At 37.6% G+C, this 18,816-nt stretch overlaps 3 protein-coding genes across 3 annotated transcripts; all 3 read left to right on the forward strand.

Annotated features, from left to right (window-relative positions):
• Window positions 1-14,509: 14,509 nt before the first annotated feature.
• BDBG_01105 (uncharacterized protein) lies at window positions 14,510-14,872 on the forward strand (the record flags this gene model as incomplete). The annotated part of the gene is made up of 2 exons (XM_002628151.2): window positions 14,510-14,666; window positions 14,748-14,872. 2 exons carry the CDS (start codon window positions 14,510-14,512, stop codon window positions 14,870-14,872), a joined length of 282 nt encoding a protein of 93 aa, XP_002628197.2.
• Window positions 14,873-16,077: 1,205 nt separating this feature from the next.
• On the forward strand, window positions 16,078-16,707 carry BDBG_01106 (uncharacterized protein; the record flags this gene model as incomplete). Its single annotated transcript, XM_031720188.1, has 2 exons — window positions 16,078-16,430; window positions 16,593-16,707. 2 exons carry the CDS (start codon window positions 16,078-16,080, stop codon window positions 16,705-16,707), a joined length of 468 nt encoding a protein of 155 aa, XP_031576254.1.
• A 1,348-nt stretch (window positions 16,708-18,055) lies between these two features.
• On the forward strand, window positions 18,056-18,791 carry BDBG_01107 (ubiquitinyl hydrolase 1; the record flags this gene model as incomplete). The annotated part of the gene is made up of 2 exons (XM_002628153.2): window positions 18,056-18,380; window positions 18,448-18,791. 2 exons carry the CDS (start codon window positions 18,056-18,058, stop codon window positions 18,789-18,791), a joined length of 669 nt encoding a protein of 222 aa, XP_002628199.1.
• Between the last annotated feature and the right edge of the window lie 25 nt (window positions 18,792-18,816).

Consider the following 18,816-nt stretch of genomic DNA (forward strand, 5'->3'; position numbering starts at 1 on the left):
GAATTTATACAGAATCCTTGAAGCTGATTTGACTGCTGAAAAACATCTTTACCTGCTTATTAAATTCTTGAAAAGACACTTCTCTCTGTTGAGAGATCACTTAAACTCTCTGTTAAACTATTAAGAGATTACATTTGAGCTTCTCTGAGCAATGTTCAAGTCAAATGAGCTTATCTTTATAATTGATTCATGTTCTGAGCAGCCTCAGTGTTTTGTTTATAACTCAGATGAACTTGTGTTAAGCTCTTAAGAGAATCACTTTGAGATTAAATATCAATCACTCAACTACAACAGAAAGATATTCAGTAAGATGATAAAGATACTTCAGATTCTGAAATTTTAATTCACTAGAAAGATATCTGATCTGAGAGCCTTCTCTCTGAAATTTCATAATTACAAAGTTAAAATTAAGGTTGAGCTCTCTGAGCAAGGCCGCAAGTTCAAGGGTCTTATAAGTGTCACTTACAGTAAATATAAAGGTCTTGCCTATCTTAAGATAAATAAAGACTCATTCAAGTTTCATGTGACTGATCAGATGATGATTGATATCTTAGCTTTTAAAGAAAAGAATCTGAACTACAGATTCTCATAAGTAAAGAAAGAGAATACAGGTGATTTTATTATATTTTCTGACAGTGAATATGAAAAAGAGAAGAATCAGAAGATGATGAAGCCTCTAAATCTAAATGTCAAGAATATAACAGATAAGAAGTACATTCTCTGCAGTCTTATAATTCTGAGCTTCAGTCTCAGCAAAAGAGTGTAAGATCAGTGTCAATACTTTCTCAATACTTTAGCTGCACTAATATGAAATAAGAACAGTAGAATTTGTCATTTCAAATATCTGTTTCATCAACTGAAGTCAGCTATCATTATTTAATCACTTGAAGATCTCTAAAGAAAAGAAAATCATGATTCAGATAATAATAAAGAGTCACAGATCTGGCTCAGAGATATTGTCCTTTAATAACATTATTATTGAAAAAGAAAGAGGTCTCATATTCTTGTTATAGTAAGTTATTAGAAAGCTGTCTTATCAGATTATCTGATTAACTCTGACATTTCACAGTAAGTCTTCTGAAGTTGAGAAAATCTTGACAGTGAAAAGTACTGTGAATCTTCTGAGAAGATCACTCTACTCAGTTTGTTCATTAATCTTCAATATGTGATCTCATTCTAATTGCAATAGACATGTGCTGATGATTTTGAAATCAAAGTGAATAATCTGAAAGAACATCTGTCTCAAGTTCTTGACCTCATTTATTGCTGGAATATAATATTACTTCTAGACAAAACTAATGTCTTTCTGAGTGAACACAGTATCAACAGCCTGTATCACAATACTCTTATCTCTGTATTTCTCCGCTTGCTTGAGTATTTTGAAGAAATTATGTTTCTTACTACTAACTGACACACCACACTGAACTCAGCAATGCAAAGTCAGATACACATCAGTATAAAATATGAATTTCTGAGTTGAAAAGCCAAATTCTGAGTGTGGAACAAACAATTGAGCAATGCTGACACAAAAATCTTGAGAAAGAAGTTGAAGAAACTGATGAATAAAAGCTCAAATAAGTGACAGATAAGCAATCACATTCATTACATGTGCAGTGACTGACATAGCAATTCAGATTAAGAACATTGTCTGAGCTGTGTTTGCACTGGCCAAGAGAGAGGCAGTCATTATCATACATATTGAGACAGCTCTGAAATATGCTGAAGACTTTGATCAGGACTTCCATGATACGGGAGTGCTAGATAATATAAGAGTATATACATGATGATTGATCAGCATGCTATGATTGATCACTGAGTGTTAGTAATGGTTTCCTTTTTAGTAAATATATCTTGGGCTTGGAAATCGCCTATATCAGTGTAGCGGATGCGTGACTGATCTTTAGATTGAAATTTCGTGGAATATTGAACTATTGCAAGCGTACATGAATGAAACTTTCAGTACTTTCTATGACGTAAGCTGATCTGCAAGGTTTTGGCGACGCTACAAGATGATGGAATGTGGTCACCATCAGATAAAATAAACTCCAAGTCAGTATAATATGTATTTCTTTACTAACAGTTGATGAGAGACTATTTCTTGTAATTTGCAGTCTTCATGATGTTTTTCATCTTTCCGTAGCTGTATATTGTTAGGGAACCTTTCAGATGCTTCTATGCCAGAAGTATCAACAAGGAGCAGCATTAGCATTATTTTGAATAGTTCTATTAATAACATAAGATGGTAAATACAAAATGGGCCTGACCTCAATATGAATCCAGAGTGAACTCAGAGAATTTCCTAGAGAGTACTGTACAGCACTGTAAAAATTATCATATCTTTTGAATGATCAGAATGGCCGCATTTAAGAGTAAAATGACTTCTATACTAGTGAGGTATGTAAAGTGATCAGGCTGCGCTTTCGATCGCGGGGCCTCAGAACATTGCTTCATTGAATTTTTTTTGATAGGTAATGCTCATCTCTTTGACCTTGATATTGTTCACATCTCTATCTGCTTCTGCTACTTCAGTATAAGTTTGCTGCTTCATTTTGCACTCTCTATTCACCCTCCCTCACACCCCTCAATTCTCACTCACTCATGCTCACTTTCACTCACTCATGGTCACTTTCACCCACCTCCGAGTCCACCTGGATCTTTCATAAAGCTGCCCGTCCTCCCCCAGGGTTCTATGTTAGCCTCTTTTTCTACTCTCGCTACAGTGGTTTCTGTGGCATCTGCCAATAGGCTAAAGATGTTTGCAAGTTCTAACTAACTTTCATATTATTAAACTTTTCAAGAGGAACACAAGACAGAAAATCAAACAAGGCAGGCCCTGCATGTAAGAATAAGTGCTCGCGGCGATTATTCAGGTGTTTGCAGCTTGGTGTGATATGTACTGTTAACTACTAGAAGTGTTCATGATAGAAAGATAAATATAGAGGTTAAGTGTATAATAGCATTCAAGCTGAGTTGTGAATAGTATTCACAAACTCCAGTCTATATAGTTGTGTGTAGCCAAGGGCTGCTAGCCCTATTGATTACACAAGAGATAGAAATAGGGATAAAGAATCCGTGAGAAGTGGGATTTCTTACATATTCCTTCCTCTCTAAGACTTCATCTGTGAAGCCTTTCACTGAGTGACTTTATAGTCAGCTCAGCACTGCAGTGATACTCACTAAAAACTCTTCACATCTGTAAAAAACCTCAGTGAGGAAAAATCCCTTGTTATCACAAAGAGAAAAGAGTCTGTCACTCAGTTTCTTGTTCTATGAGATTCTTTATAGCTTACAGATTCTTCTCTGACTATCACACAGATTCATCTCACATCTTTCATACAGAAGGATTTCAGTTGACTCTCAATCATTTTCATGAGATTCTTGTGTAATCATCACACAGATTCATCTCACAGATGAATCACTCTCTGTGAGATCACTCTCATCAAAGAGAAACATTTGCAAGTTAATCTTTCATTCATTCTCACAAATCATTGCTCTTTGACACTGTAGAATTGTGAGAAATTTTTCATTTTTTCATCAACTTTGTAGAATTATAGAATCAAGATGTCTGCAGTCTGCAATCACTCTTTATAGTTACATAGAAAGATTCAGACCTGCAATTCACAATCACTCTTGTTTACTAGAGTGATCTGACTGTTCTATGAGATCACTCACAGTGCAAGCAAACCTCTCTAAAGTAGTATAAATATCTCAGATCTGTTCACAGAATCTCATCTTCTTTTCTCTTTTTCTGTAACAGCTTTCATCTTCACAAACTGTGAGTATTCTCATTCATCTGTGAAGTGTTTTCACTCAGATGATAGAGAGAGAGTGTTTCTGACAATATCTGTGTGTTGATTCAAGAACTTCTCAAGAATAAAAATTTTTTCAATTTCAATATCTTCACAAACAATGTCTGGCTGCTGCTGAGCTTCTCATGAGTGTCCCTGCAACTCCTTCAGTCACTTTTTACTGGCTGATGAAGCAGGGGTGCTATCACTTACAATCACATCTTCATCTTTCTCAGCCTCATCACTGCACCTGATCTTCAGGCCAGCAGCTCATCTCATCTCTTCCTCAGGCCAGTCTCTGGCTTCAAGCAGCACAGTCCCTTTCTTTGCTGTAAGTCTTCTCATAAGTAATTCCTTACAGACTCTAGCTAACAGTTCTTATAAAGCTCTCAGTGTTGCCAGTGTCTCCTGCAGCTCTGTAAGTCTATGATTACTCTTCTCCTGCCCGCACAATCTCTGACCAGGCATATGCAAATATGTCTAGGTTCTCTATCAATGATTCTCACACCACAGTACATTTCTGCAATTTCATTATCAATGAGAGATGAGTTTCTGAGTACCTGTAAAATCCAGATAGTCAAGGCAATGTAAATGCTATGAATTCATGACAGAAGTTAACCTGAGCAGATGAGCTCTCTCTTCATATTCTCATTGTTTCTGAGCTGAATACTTCAGCATAACTGAGAGAGCAGACACAGCTTTGTGAGAAGTATCTGATCACATGCACAGATGACCAGTCTTCAAGACTCTGCTGCAACTGTGTATACTCTGATATCTGACTTCTCTGAAGTCTGTGCATTTCTGACAGTCTTCATATCAAATGCAATAATTATCTGTACTACAGGCATGATACTCTCTGCTTCTTTGAAGAAGAAAATTGATAGTTGTGAGAGAGTTAGATGTCACAGATGTTGATAATATAAGTGTGAATTTTCTTTATTTTTTCTTTATTAGTCTCTAAATTGTATTCACAGCTCTGTTTATTTTCTTATTTTTTAGCTTTAATAAGAATATATTTTCTTCTTCTCTTGTAAACACTGCAGACTGTTCATCTCAGTAGAAACTCATTATCTTATAAACTAGAATTCACAAATGACAGTGTTAATATCTTTGTTATAATCAGGTTCTTAGCAAAGATCACATTATTCTGACTTATCAGAATTCACAGTATGAAAGTCATGTCTCAGCTTCTGCAGATATCTTATCTGTCTGAATGATTCTCAAGTGAACTCATTCATCTTGTCAGAATATTCTTATCACTGAACCTTGAATCAGAGCTTGTAATCTCACTTCTCTGAGTCAATAATCTCTTTGACCTGATATTCTCTTTCACTCTCTAGTACTTTACAGATAGAGTGATGAGTCACAGAGTTCTCTTCTGAGAATTTCTTATATTCATAAAGTAAAGAGATATGAAAAACATTGTACATCTGCAACTCAGATAATAGTTTCAATCTGTAGAACTATGAGCTAACTTTCTTCATAATCTTATAAGACTCTGTCTGTAAGAGATTCAGCTTCTTACTAGATCTTCATATAATGATATTTTCTAGACTCAGTCAGACTTTATCATCTTTCTTGAAACTCTTCACAATGTGCTTGAAGTCATAGTATCTCTTCTAATACTCTTGAGTCTTTCTCAAGAATTTGCAGACTTTCTTCTGAATCTTCTGAATTCTCTCAGCCTGTTCACAAGCATCATCACACTCTATAGTATACTCTTGCAGGTTTATCAAGATTATCTGTGAATGAGTCTCAGTGAGCATCTCAAAGAGAGTTTTGTCTGTGCTGACATGTTTTGAGTTATTATATATAAACTCTGTGAGTAGTAATCAATGCACTCAGTCATTCTGATTGTAATTGACAAAGCATCACAGATACTGTTTTAATATACTCATCAGGCATTCTGTCTGATCATCTGTCTGTTGATGAAAAGTCATACTTAGATCTTGTAAGATCTTCAATATAGTTATCAGATCAGATCAGAACTCTTCTACAAAGATTGATTCTCTGTCTGAGATAATATTCACAGACAACTCATACAACTGAATCATATTGCAGATGAAGATGTGAGTCAAATCCTTTGACTTCAAGTTCTTGTGAGTGAGTATAAAGTATGTTATCTTGATGAAGTAATTCACTATCATCAGCACACTGTCAAAGCAGGCATCATATATGTTCTTGCTTTCAGAGAGACTCACAAGAGCATTCATTCCTAGCTGTTCTCAAGGTTCCCATGAGATGAGTAGAGGAGTAAGTTCTTTATATGACCTGAACCACACTACTCACAAACTCTGACAAACAGTACAAGAATTCACTATCTTCTTCATAAGTTCTCACATCTTCAGTCAGAAGTATTTCCTTGCAAGCAGCTCATGAGTTCTAGTATCTGTAAAATGACCTGCTAGAGAAGAGTCATGATACCTTTTAATGAGTTCTATGCATAGAAACTCATTCACAGGCACATAAATTCAGCCCTCTCTTTGCAAGAGATCATTTAAGTCTCTTCAATTCTTTATTTCTGCAGGGTTGATCCCTGCTGTGAGCAGTTTCTAAATATACTGAGCATATTCATTCTTCAGTTGCAGTTCAGACAATCTGAATAGAAGATCTTACAAAGACTTATACTCTGTTTCCTCTTGCACCAGGTCTTCTGTGATGCTTCTCAAAGCTCACAAATTCTTCAGATTATAGATACCCTCTTCAAGAATTCTCACAGAGATCTTCAGAGTGTTGACTCTCAGTGTTATAGAGAGTAGTTATACAGGCTTCTTTTCTCTCTCTTCTCTCTTCTCTCACAGGGGATTGAGAGACTCTTCAGTCAATCTCTTCACAACACTCAGTCTGAGCATCTCATGAAACTTTTCTGTCTTCTCTAGTCTCTCTGTATCTGTCATCCTGGCCTTCTTAACATAGTCTGACCTGTGAGAGAGTCTGTCTGCTGAGTTCTTAGTTCTCTTAATATATTCTATCTTGAACCAGAACTCACTCAGTCTCTGAGCTCAGTGAACCTGCTGCTGTGAGAGTTTCTTGATTGAAGCAAACTGTTATAAGCTATTATAATCAGTTCTAACAGTAATCACTGTTACAAGGCTCTCAAAGTAGTGATATCAGTGATAAAAGAATTTCACTATCATAAGAAGCTTCTGATCATGAATATCATAGTTGATCTTTATGAGTTACATCTTTCATGAGAAAAAGGTCACTGAAACTCAGTTCTCATTTGACTGTAGTTATGAGACTATTTCTGAAATTATAAAGAAGGAGACATCTGTCTTCAATCTGATTAAGAGTAAGAGATTAAAGTGAAACAGCATCACTGCATCTGTGAATACCTGTTTCAACCTTGTAAAGACTCTGTAAGCTTCTGAGATAAGAAAGTTCTCACAGTTCTCTCTTCTCAATAATCTTTTCATTCTCTATTTATGAGATGACTTCTTCTTATTTTCACTCTTCAGCATGTCTGTAAGAGCCAAGAAGATTCTCATGAATACAAAGATAAATCATCTATAGAAATTCACAAAGCCCAGAAAGATCTGAATCTTATGAATACTAGTTGACTTCAGTCATGATAGAATAGTCTCAACTCACAAAGATTTCATCTGAATATCATTCACAGTGATTACATATTCTAGGAAATTAATTCAGCAGATACTGAAGTTGCACTTTACAAGCTTAATATACAGTTCTGCCTTATCTAAGATCTTCAACACACTTCACACATGCTTAGTATGTTCTTTCTTCTTCATAAAGTACATCATCACATTATTCAGATATATTATCATGAAGACATTCAGATATGCATGAAGTGTTTTATTAATGAAAGACTGAAATGCTACAGAGATATTAGTCAGATCAAAAGACATCACTAGATATTTAAACAATCTCAGTGCAGTTCTAAAGACAGTCTTTCATTCATTCTCAGACTGTATTTGCAGCTGTGTATATACATTGATCACATTCAGTTGTGTGAATATGACAGCTCTCATGAGACAGTTGATCACATTCTTAATCAGAGACAGAGAATAGCAGCTCTTTATTATCTTGAAGTTCAGGTCATGATAGTCTACACACAATCTGAGATCTTCATTCTTCTTCTTCATAAATATCACAGAGACTCTCATGAAGGCCTGTGAAGATTGAATGAAGTCATTCTTCAGATTCTTCTTCACATAGATTCACAAGACCTCTGTCTCATAGTGAAAGAGCTTATAGATTGATTCTCAGAAGAATTTCTATCCTTCTATCAAATCTATTATCAGATTCTTCTTATAGTGAGAAGAAAGCTCAGCTGTCTTAACTAGGCTGAACATCTCTGTGAGATCTCAGTATTTCTCTGATATCTGAAGCTCAGTTTTCATGACTGTGAGATTCTCAGACACTTACAAAGTCATTATATAGATGAGCTTATCTTCTCTAATCAACTCTACAGTATTAACTGCTTCTATCTTCATAAGTAAGTCTGTCAACACTGATCAGAAGTATAAACCTGACTCACAGACAGCTATGTGTGAATTGTGTCTTTGAAGTCATGCAAGTCTCAAATACATGTCATCTGTGATATCTGTGATAATCACAGTTTCTGTAAATCTTCTCCAGATTTCAGAGAGATCTTGCAATTCAAAGATGACTCTCATAAGTCTCTCAGCTCTCAGATCTGAGTTCTCACATTCTGCTTATTACAAGAGCAGATTCTCAGTCTTTATCTTTCAGCTCATTCACTCTGTGAGCTTTAGAAACATCACAGTGACCTGGAATCCTGAGTTCATCAATGCTTCTCATGCTTGCAGAGCAGCAGTACTGCAGTGCAGTCTCTTCTCATGAGCAAGCATTTTCATTGAGAAAGTAACAGATTCAGATGTCAGCTTCAAGACTCTTAAGAAGACTGTTACTGACTCTGTCTACAACTTCTCAAATTTCTATTTTGATTTGTTCAGACAGTTTGCATGAAGATGTTCTGATTTAGAACAGATGAAGCAGAGTCTCTTTTTCTTAATCTCTCTGTTATACACTCTGTTTATGAAAGCTTATGAAGCTCTCCCTCTCTGCTCAGTAGTCAGATGCAAATCTCTCTATACCTTGTCATCTTTTCCTGACAAATCTGTTCTCTATTATTCTGGCTCTCACAGGGCTGGTTGATGATTCACTCTTCACAGATCTGTAACTCTCACAGTGATCTGCAAGTGATGAATGAGAGTCATCAGTTTCTTCAGAACTAAGAACTTAGAGTCTTACTCAATGAGCTTGTTCTGCATGTTTTTATTCAGCTTCTTTGCAAACATCATCATCCAGGTCTTGTTTCAGAGCCCTGTTTTCACAGGTCTCAATTCACATCACAATTTCATGAAGTGCTGTGAGTAGTCTTCATCAGATTTCTCACCTCTTTTTCTAATATTAATAATCACAGCTCAGGTGTTCTCTGTCCAGCTCATGAAGTCTCTCAACTTGTTCTCTAGATAGGTCTTGAGAACAGATCATCAGAATCTCTCATAATCATTCTCTAGATAATTCAGTCAGTCCTTGACTTCAGTGTAATAGAGGCCTGTCATCATGTAAATGACAGCTTCTTCATCTTTCATGTCACACAGCTGGGCTTGTAAGTCAATTTCAAATGCAAACTTGCAAAAGCTTTTATAGATTGTGATTCAATAGATGACCTTAAGTGATCACAGCTTGAGAAAGTTTCTTTTCAGTTCACAGGTGTCTCTGAAGATCATGTCTAGAGACTCAGTTTGAGAGTGTTTACAGACAGTAAGCATTTCTTGTAGAAAAATAGCTTGATTCTGCAGAAGATGCTCAAGAATGTTCTTCACTGAGATTGATTCATTCATGAGTTCAGAGAGTTCTCCTGTCACAGATGCAGAGAATAATGTCTCATGAGTGATTGATAAGTTCTCTGAGACTTCTTTCACAGAGGTTATCCATGATTCAGGTGGCTGCTCCTGAGTGTCTGCAGTAGAGTTCACAGGGGTTGAAGCATACAAGTTTCTAGTTCTTTCAGTCATAACAGATGATTGCTGACTGACTGAGCTTGAAATGTAAGAATAAGTGCTCACAGCAATTATTCAGGTGTTTGCAGCTTGACATGATATGTACTGTTAACTACTAGAAGTGTTCACAGTAGAAAGATAAATGTAGAGATCAAGTGTATAATAGTATTCAAGCTGAGTTGTGAATAGTATTCGCGAACTCCAGTCTATATAGTTGTGTGTAGCCAAGGGCCGCTAGCCCTATTGGTTACACGAGAGATAGGAATAGGGGTAAAGGATCCGCGAGGAGCGGGATTTCTTACACTGCACCAGAATACAACTAATCAAGATTCAGCACTATAACAGGCAGTATCATCATCAGATACAATTATCATAAACATGGACGCCGGGGAGATTCATACAAACCGGTCTCTCACAGTGAGGCCCAAGAATAAATACAGCTCATCAACATACCCCGGAACTATAACCATTGTCTGATTAGCCTTAGACACCTGTCCAGAGACATACATCGAGCGCTGCGGTATCGAACCCCCAGTGGTATGGCTATTGAAAATTTACATAACTAACTAATTTCATAAATTATTGAACGTTCCAACGAGGAAGACAAAAAATGACGCATGTACTACGGAAAATCCAGTGGCGCATGCCCTGCAGCAGGTGGGCAAAGCGACCCATCAAGAATCAGTGTTATAACCGGCAGCGTCATCACCAGATGCGATTACCAAGAGAAAATATAATGAGAAAAGAGATCATTAGTCTGAGAGATCCGTAAAAACCGGTCTCTCATGATGGGTATGAGTTTATATTTTTCTGCTGCACCGTAGCCAACGCATGAGTGATGGACGTGAGATTTTTGATCTAGTTTGAAATCACGTGAGAAGAAATCCTTGCACAGGTATTTTTTGAAACTCACATCTCAGTCATTCAGAACCATTGATTTCAAAAGATTGAGATCACAATCTTCAACAACAGGAGGTTCTTTGTCTGTAGATGTCTTTGAGAGAAAATATGTTCAGATCTCTCTTCAGAACTTCTTTATCAAATCTTTGTACTTTACTTTCAATTGAATTCAGCTTAGAATTGCTTCATCAAACTTCATCAGACAGTTGATTATGAGAAAGAGAATTTCTTTATAGTATTCAAGTTTGTGAAGAAAAATGATCATGAGGTGATTGTGATCATCATGATATGCTGACCTCTTTTCCATAAAAACATCTGCTTCATCTAACAGGAAACTTCAGGTACAACAAGTATCAGCTGCTGATATGCCTGGTTATTCAGGGCGTCAAATTCTCTCAATCTTAAAAACCTCTCTATCTTCTTTAAGCAATCAGGCAGACAATCACGGAGAATATTCAGAGTAAAATAAAATGTTTCACAGTGCTTTAGCTCAGTAAACTGTTAAGTGATGAGTCTATGAAGCTTTTGAAATGATTCTGAAGAGCTGTTTCTTCAGTCTAACTCTTTTATCATGCTCTTGATTAATCAAACCTTTGATAGATTATCTCAGTAAGATTGACTGAGCTTCTGCTTCTTCAACTGATGATGTGATGTTTTGAAAGAATGCTCAAGATGTTGACGCTTGCAGAATAGCCTAAAGTCGTGTGATGAAGGCATATGATGGTCATAGAGTGTTTAAATTCCTAAATGAAAAGAAGGGGAAGTAAACATCATTTATCACTCATAAATGAGCCTCGACAATGCCGAAGCTGTTTCTCAGCACAGGCACTAAGTCAAAAGAGAATGAATTTGTGTGTGCTATCTTCGCTCGGGGCCTGTTCACTCTAAAATGATGGTGTAGAATCCTTGCACATGTTAAAATATGATGTTGAAGTTCCAGTACCAGGGTTAAGTTGCTTCAGCCCGCTCTCTCAATGTATAGAGGTTTTGGCCCTGAAGCAGGCATTAGTACAGCCCCGAACCATCTCTGAACAAGTTAACTAATGTTCACAAGAGCATACTTTCTACACCTCTGTGCTTGGTGATAAAGTTAAATATAGCTTCAAATCACAATAGCTCTGCATACCTGTTGCAAAACAATTCACATGTCTCAACTTCATTGGCCAGAGCAAATGCCAGATATCATGTTCGGAGGCTGAGTGACGCGACTTCTCCTCTGCTTGGCCAATGTAATCTTGCGTTGATGCCTAGGTTGCAGTCACATGATGAAGAGGATGAATAAGAGGCTTACTTCTTCTACTTCTTCTACTTCTTCTACTTCTTCTACTTCTCCTTCTTCTACTTGTATTTTCCCTATGGCTTCATCAACATGGTCTTATATCTATTACACAAAAGATGAACTGAGTTAGTGTTAAACAATTCCTGAAAGCTATCTTACTGCTCTCAAAGAGTGTCTTGTCATTGCTTGCAAATTATTACCTCAGCTGCAATGCAGCACAGTCTGGTGAACAATGCAGAAATCTAAATTGATATCTATACAGAGAACAGCTCAAAAGATCTATTTGAACATTTTACACAAGAATTCTAATATCTTTCTATCTTTTATCCTCATCATCTCAGAAACAGCGTGCAGATTTTTTAATGTATTCTGCTTTTATCAACAGCATAAGAAAGAGAATTGTATTTATCTTAACATCAGAGCTAAAAACATCTTGAAGAGTATAGTTATAAGATATAATATATGCCTGAAGCCTAACTACAAGATACTGAAAAACTTTCTGTTTTCACAACTGAAACTTATTACATGTGCAGACAGTAATGAATATTAAGCATATTCTATAGCTAGCTTGAAAGCTGCTCATAATTTCTTTAGCAACTGCATTTTCAATGCTATCAAGAGCTCTCTGATACAGATGTATGAGCAGTCATATTTAATAACAGAGAGTGTGAGAATGAAGTTCTCTTAAGAAGATTTTCAGAATGTCAATCTTATGTTGAATATTGAACTGAATAATAAATTGATCAGTGATTTGTTTCCGCAGGCAAGTGAGAGACTATTCTCTCTTCTTCAAGTACACTCTTCAGACAGTCACTCAGTACTTACAATATAACACATCACAATGCCAGAATGCCTCAGTAAGTGAAAGAATATGAAAAACTTTCAATGTAAATCACTAACAGACTTTGTAGACAATGCATATTTTACTCTTCTTAAGATGTCTCTTTCAGGTGTCTTCTTCATCTTCTGCTCTGATATATGCAATGCTATTGAGAAGAGTAAGCTATGAATATAAGAGAAGAATAATCTACTTCATGAAACAACTGACTGTGTTATTATAAAAGTGTATTATAACTAATCTTAACACTGCACTCTTCATCTGTAACTAGCCTTCATTGAGTTCTTTGAGATAATGAATAACTTGTTTGCACTCAGCACTTGATTATATCATTCAATCTTTCATTTTCCTCTGACAATGTAAACACTAATATATGCAGAAAGAAGTATCTCTTCACTTTCTTTTATACTTCAAATCCGGCTCTCTTCTTCATTTTGAAAGTTGATATTCTCACATTTGAAGCAGAAGAGTTTTCTTTCACTCAATTCTGCTCAGATATATTTGCTCAGATCATACTTGAAGAATTCTGATAATATGACTAGCTTTGTTCAGTGACTTTTCTGAGAAACATTAGCTATAGAATTAAAAAGTTTCAAAAAGAAGACATATCAAGATATCTTCTGTTACTGTACCTGTCATATCAAACTGAATCAGTGATTATAATTTGAGTTGTTTTTTGATTTTCAAACTGAGATTGAATCTCTCTGAGAAAATCAGCAATTTAAGAACTCTGAAAAGTAAAACATCTCTTATATTAATCTTTATCAAAACTTTCAGCAAGAGTATTGACTGCAAATATCTATTGTAGCGAACTGCATGAGGAAATTTTAATCAACTTTAAGAAAGTAAGATCGCCTGACCTCATCTTGAAACTCTGAGCTAAGTCATCAGATGTGGCTGATTTATTATACCTCTCTCTTCTTCGCCTACTTCTAGTTCCTCTAATTTCTCTAGTTTCTCTACTTCTTCTACTTCTTCAACTTTTCCTAGTTCTTCTAGTTCTTCTAGTTCTTCTAATTCATCTAATTCATCTAATTCTCTTAATTCTTCTAATTCTTCTAATTCTCTTACTTCTTTATGACACTAATACAAGTTGTGTTAACACTCTCTTCTCTGATTGTTGTTAATCTCAGACAGTTTCTCTTTCTGATCAGTTTTCTGCAGCTCAGAGACAACACATCTGGCATTCAATTTATACTGTTCATGCTGAACTAAGGTCTGCATCTTGGCAAGCTTGTGACGCATTTTTACTGCTATGACAGAACATGTATTTTTTCTCAACTGATTATCTAATCTCATACATTCAGAGACAGCATGAAGTTTACAATGATAAACCTGAATGCTTGAGTTCAAATCAACAGTCTAGATAAGTTTTCAGATTAACATCAGTTGACAGAGTTAAGACTATGTATTCTACAGCACAGTTTTATACATCTCTTAATTGAGAGAGTGAGGGCAAGCTTCTTCTCTATCTCACATGATTCAAGTGACGAAAGAATATATGCTGAAAAGTATTGACAGAATGATATATAAGAAACTACAATTTCTCCCCCTGAAATTCTGAGACAATGAACAGACATTCAAGACACTCACAGATCTTATCAAGTTAGTTTCTCAGACTCAGTTTTCAACCCTTCTTTATTCATCAACTATCACAATGCCTAAAGCAATGAAGCTCAATGAAAAGTTCCTTGTTACTCTCTCACTGACTCAAATGCCTTTATGTATCTCTATCAATGAAAGTTCTCAGCAGAGTGTGACAACAGAAGATGAGTATCAGCATTTCGATGCAAAAGAACTCATAGAAGCTCTTCGCGAAGCCAGGGTGAATTTCACCCCCTTCAAATTCAATTTCTCAGAAGACACTGCAGGTGAGTGTGCCAGCTCTGAGCAAGATGAAGATAATTGATATCTCAACTAGAAACTGAGAGTATATACTGACATGTGTTCAGAGACTGTGTTGAATAATGCTTCTAAGCTGAAGCTGCAAGGACAGGAGATATTCTTCTCATACAACTCTGAATCAGAATCGCCTGTGCTTATGAATAAATATATGTCAGACATACTACTCACTTGAATGAAATATGATCCTGTCTTTATAAATAATGAGAATGTTGATTTTAATCCTGCGATGAATGAATGTTTCAAAATGAGAATATCTAAAGCTAGCAAAGAAAACATGAAGCAGTCAGACATGCTAGTTGTTAATATAACACAGTATATCTGAGATGAACACAAGTCATCACTTACTGATGCATTGACTGATGCAGACAGCTGAGTTGCTAAAGCCTGCAAAGAAAGAGAAAAACTGAAGAATTATGTCAGAGTACATGCAATTGCCAACCTCACTGACTCTTTTGAGAGTCTTGCAGAGAGTTCTCAGGCTCAGAATGCTTGATTCACTGTGAAAGTCTGGCCAACCTGATGCATTCTTGCATCTCAGTTTTATACTTGTATAATGAAAAGTTTGATGTTAATGATCAATCTGAGATGCTCTCTGCTGTTTTATCTGATGAGATGTTAGCTCTGAGTTGACATTCTCACAAGATGAACTGAGACAAATATTCTATCTTTCTGCTTTACATTTCTCTGTCAGTAAATTGTATTTGATGATAACACTGCTTTAATGCTGAATCTTGATAAGTTCATCTTGTATCAGGCGCAAGATCCGCCTTGGCTGATTTTATACTGTAGCTCAATCAGTGATAGAAGCTGGTCAAATTTTGTAAACATCACTTAAATTGTATGAATCATGTTTGATTGTCTATACTTTTGCATTTTCCATACAGAACAGTTTGATAAATGAAAGTTAATTATCTTATAAACCCCATTCTAGATGCACATCAACAGGAAGTGTGGAAGGCAATCTCTAAACCAGTCCCTATTTCATTAGCCAACAAATTTCATACATGGTGCGGCCTATTTGCAGTTGCTCCCAATTTGTCTTGTGGGGGGGGGGGGGGGGGGAAGAGGCAGCGTAGGTCCGAAGGCATATAAAGCCAGCCCTTCTCCCACTTTACTTCTATCACTTCATCTTCCCTTTTCTCCTCAGGGGTCATTCCAGCTTTGCAAACTATCTGACACTACACTTTCATCATGAGCACCCGAACAACTCAAACTTGTAAGATCAAGGAATCAGAGACCGACTCAGTGGACAGTAGAGGCGGCAGTGGTTTAAGTTCTGCCACAGGTGCAACAGAAACTCCCATCATCCTATTAATAACAGGTTGTAACTGACATCTGGACGCAGAAAACAACGATAGTATTGACCAAGAAACAATCATGGCTGAGAGGGCCCAGCAGCAGAGCTCTGTTGAGTCTCGGGACAACATCTCCCTGAGCTCTACTGGCTCAACGAGACCAACATCTCCAGTGCAGGCAACACTCATTTGGGAATTGACAGCTCATGGTTCTGTACATTGTGAAAAAAGCACTGCCGGGGAAGCCATCTGTATCATTCTTTCCACAAATTCACTGAACCTCCAACCCTCGAGACCTGTACTGGATTGGACTCAATCAATCCATACAGCTCTTGCAGATAGCCGGCCGATAATGCCTTTTCAGCAAATGTATAAACCTCTTAGTCAGGAAGAGGTGGCCTACATCTGGAAGAGGCTGGAAGAATATACAAGACAGTATATTCATAAATTAGATGGCTTTGACTGTGCAGTAATTCTCGCGGACATCAGGATTCTATTTTCATATATTATGTTTCTGAAGTTGATGATCAAAACCCATCAGATACAGCTGCAATTCAAACCTAGATTGAAGTTCATTAACTGACATAGTGATATTAGACTGAGCCACAATTCAAGAGAGCCATGCAACCCGCTTGGGCTGCAGGCCAGGAAAACTGTGGAAAGCAGCAGTGACAACATTAGGAATGCGCATGTAGAGAGATTGCTATGGTGAGGAGTACATAGAAGAGCAGTCATCTGGCTATGAGAAAGAGAAGTGTATTCAAATGCTTTTTAGTATCATCACTCATTGAAATCAGGGTGCAAATTTCCGCTTTTTTATGTAGACTTCTGGTGAATTTGTTAAAATATTAGGAACTTATAATTTTCTCTTTCGGAATCTTCTTAACCAGGCTGCGCAAGTAGTCCAGATGAACAACTTTTGCCCCACCTTGTGACTCCTAGGCAATGGGTCAACATTCCGGTTAGCCTGTTTTTTGGGATTGCTTACCTCAGCATACTCACCTCTTCCTCGATATTTTCGAGTGCAACTCAATTTTAGACTTTTTCCAAGTCCTGGTAATATACAATCAGAGGCCTCACACAGCGGTCTGCCACTAGGTAAATATTTTCTTCCCGTGTCGTCCCGTTGCACGATATGTGTAGAATAACGCAGCCATGCGCAAAAAGGGCGACTGATTGAGTGATATCATCAGCTCCACTGCAAGGGTTACCCCGGATAGCGTCCAAAATCTGCCCATCAGGCTCGTTACCTGGTAGCGCTGTAATTGGTGGGTCTCCAGCAGCTATTCCAGGCACCTGTTGGTTTGAGGAACTGTTTGATCTTTATTGTATTTTACCATCATCATCATCATTTTTGATCCAGCGGGGAGAATGATATCCCCCAAGCAGGAAGCCTTCCTACAGCGGGCAGCGGGCAGCAGCCTTTCTTAAGTCAAAAACGCCCTAAGCTAAAAAAAGATGAAGCATTGACGTCAGTATGACATATGAGAGGCTCTCAACGAAAAATGACAATCCTTTAATCTTCTCCAGCCGCAAACTCCAAATCTTCTTCCAATGTCCACAGACTGGTGCCCGAACTACTGTCTGTCCTGCGACCGGCAGACTGATGGTGATGACTTCTGTTCCCAAAATTGTCGACTGATTGAATTGGAAAGCGGTTCCTCTCTTCCTCAGTTCCAGTCTAGGCTAGCCCCCACATCTGGAACATTCCACCACAGCAAGCCTCTATTATCCGCGCAAACACAATCCGAGCTCAGAGACTATACGAGTTCTTTCGACCAGATTCGAAACACAGGAAAACGCCCGAGTGCTTATCCGGGATTCCTAGCCCGTCGCTAATTAGGGGCAAATGGCAATGCAGTTTAAGCTGCCAAGCAAATATGGGACTTTGCACCAAAGAGAAATAGGCGTCGACTTTTACTAGAGCCTGACGCAGTGGATTGTCACGTGAGAATGACCCCTCACCATTTGGCTCTTTGACGCCTTCCAAACCAACATTTGTCCATTTTCCATTTTCTTTTCTTTTAGACGTAGCCATTTTTGGTCCAGCAAAGCGCAGTATGAATTACAAAAAGCATTATATTCCTCTCGAGTCTGATCCAGAGATATTTACCGAGTTGATGCATGACTTGGGCGTGTCTAGTTCTCTCAAATTCGTTGATGTCTGCTCACTTGAAGAAGAAGAGCTGCGCCTTGTTCAGCGCCCTGTCCTTGCACTAATCCTAATCCTCCCGTCTTGCCCCGCGTACGAGCATCGTACGATTGAAGGTCAAATTATCGCAAACCGAGCTGAGGAAGAAGTTGTTTGGTTAAAGCAGACGATCAACAATGCATGTGGCCTCTACGCCATCCTACACGCCGTCTGTAACGTGCCCAGTTCCATTAGTACGTGATTTGCTTCGCTTTTCGTTCGCATTAATAAAGGGGGAAAAGAAATTCACAGTCCACACAGAAACCGAGTCTGCGCTTCACCAATTAACCAAACTTGCACCGCCCAACCGTACTAAATATCTTGAAGACTCGGAAGAAGTCTGTAGGGCTTATACGAAGGCTGCGAAAAAGGGGGTTTCGGCCGTCCCCATCGCCGAAGATGAAGTGGATCACCATTACATATGTTTTGTTACACACTCGAACCGATTGTACGAGCTGGATGGTGACGTCGATGGACCTATAAGCCGAGGCTCCCTGGCCGAAGGTGAAGATATTCTAACCGGGTCTGCTCGCTACATTATACGACAATACACGGAAAGCAAAACAGATGGAACATTCGGGTTATTGGCTCTTGTGGAAGACTAAATTACAGAAATATTACAAGCATTTT

This window comes from Blastomyces gilchristii (genome assembly GCF_000003855.2).
Source record: "Blastomyces gilchristii SLH14081 genomic scaffold supercont1.2, whole genome shotgun sequence".
NCBI classification, from domain to species: domain Eukaryota; kingdom Fungi; phylum Ascomycota; class Eurotiomycetes; order Onygenales; family Ajellomycetaceae; genus Blastomyces; species Blastomyces gilchristii.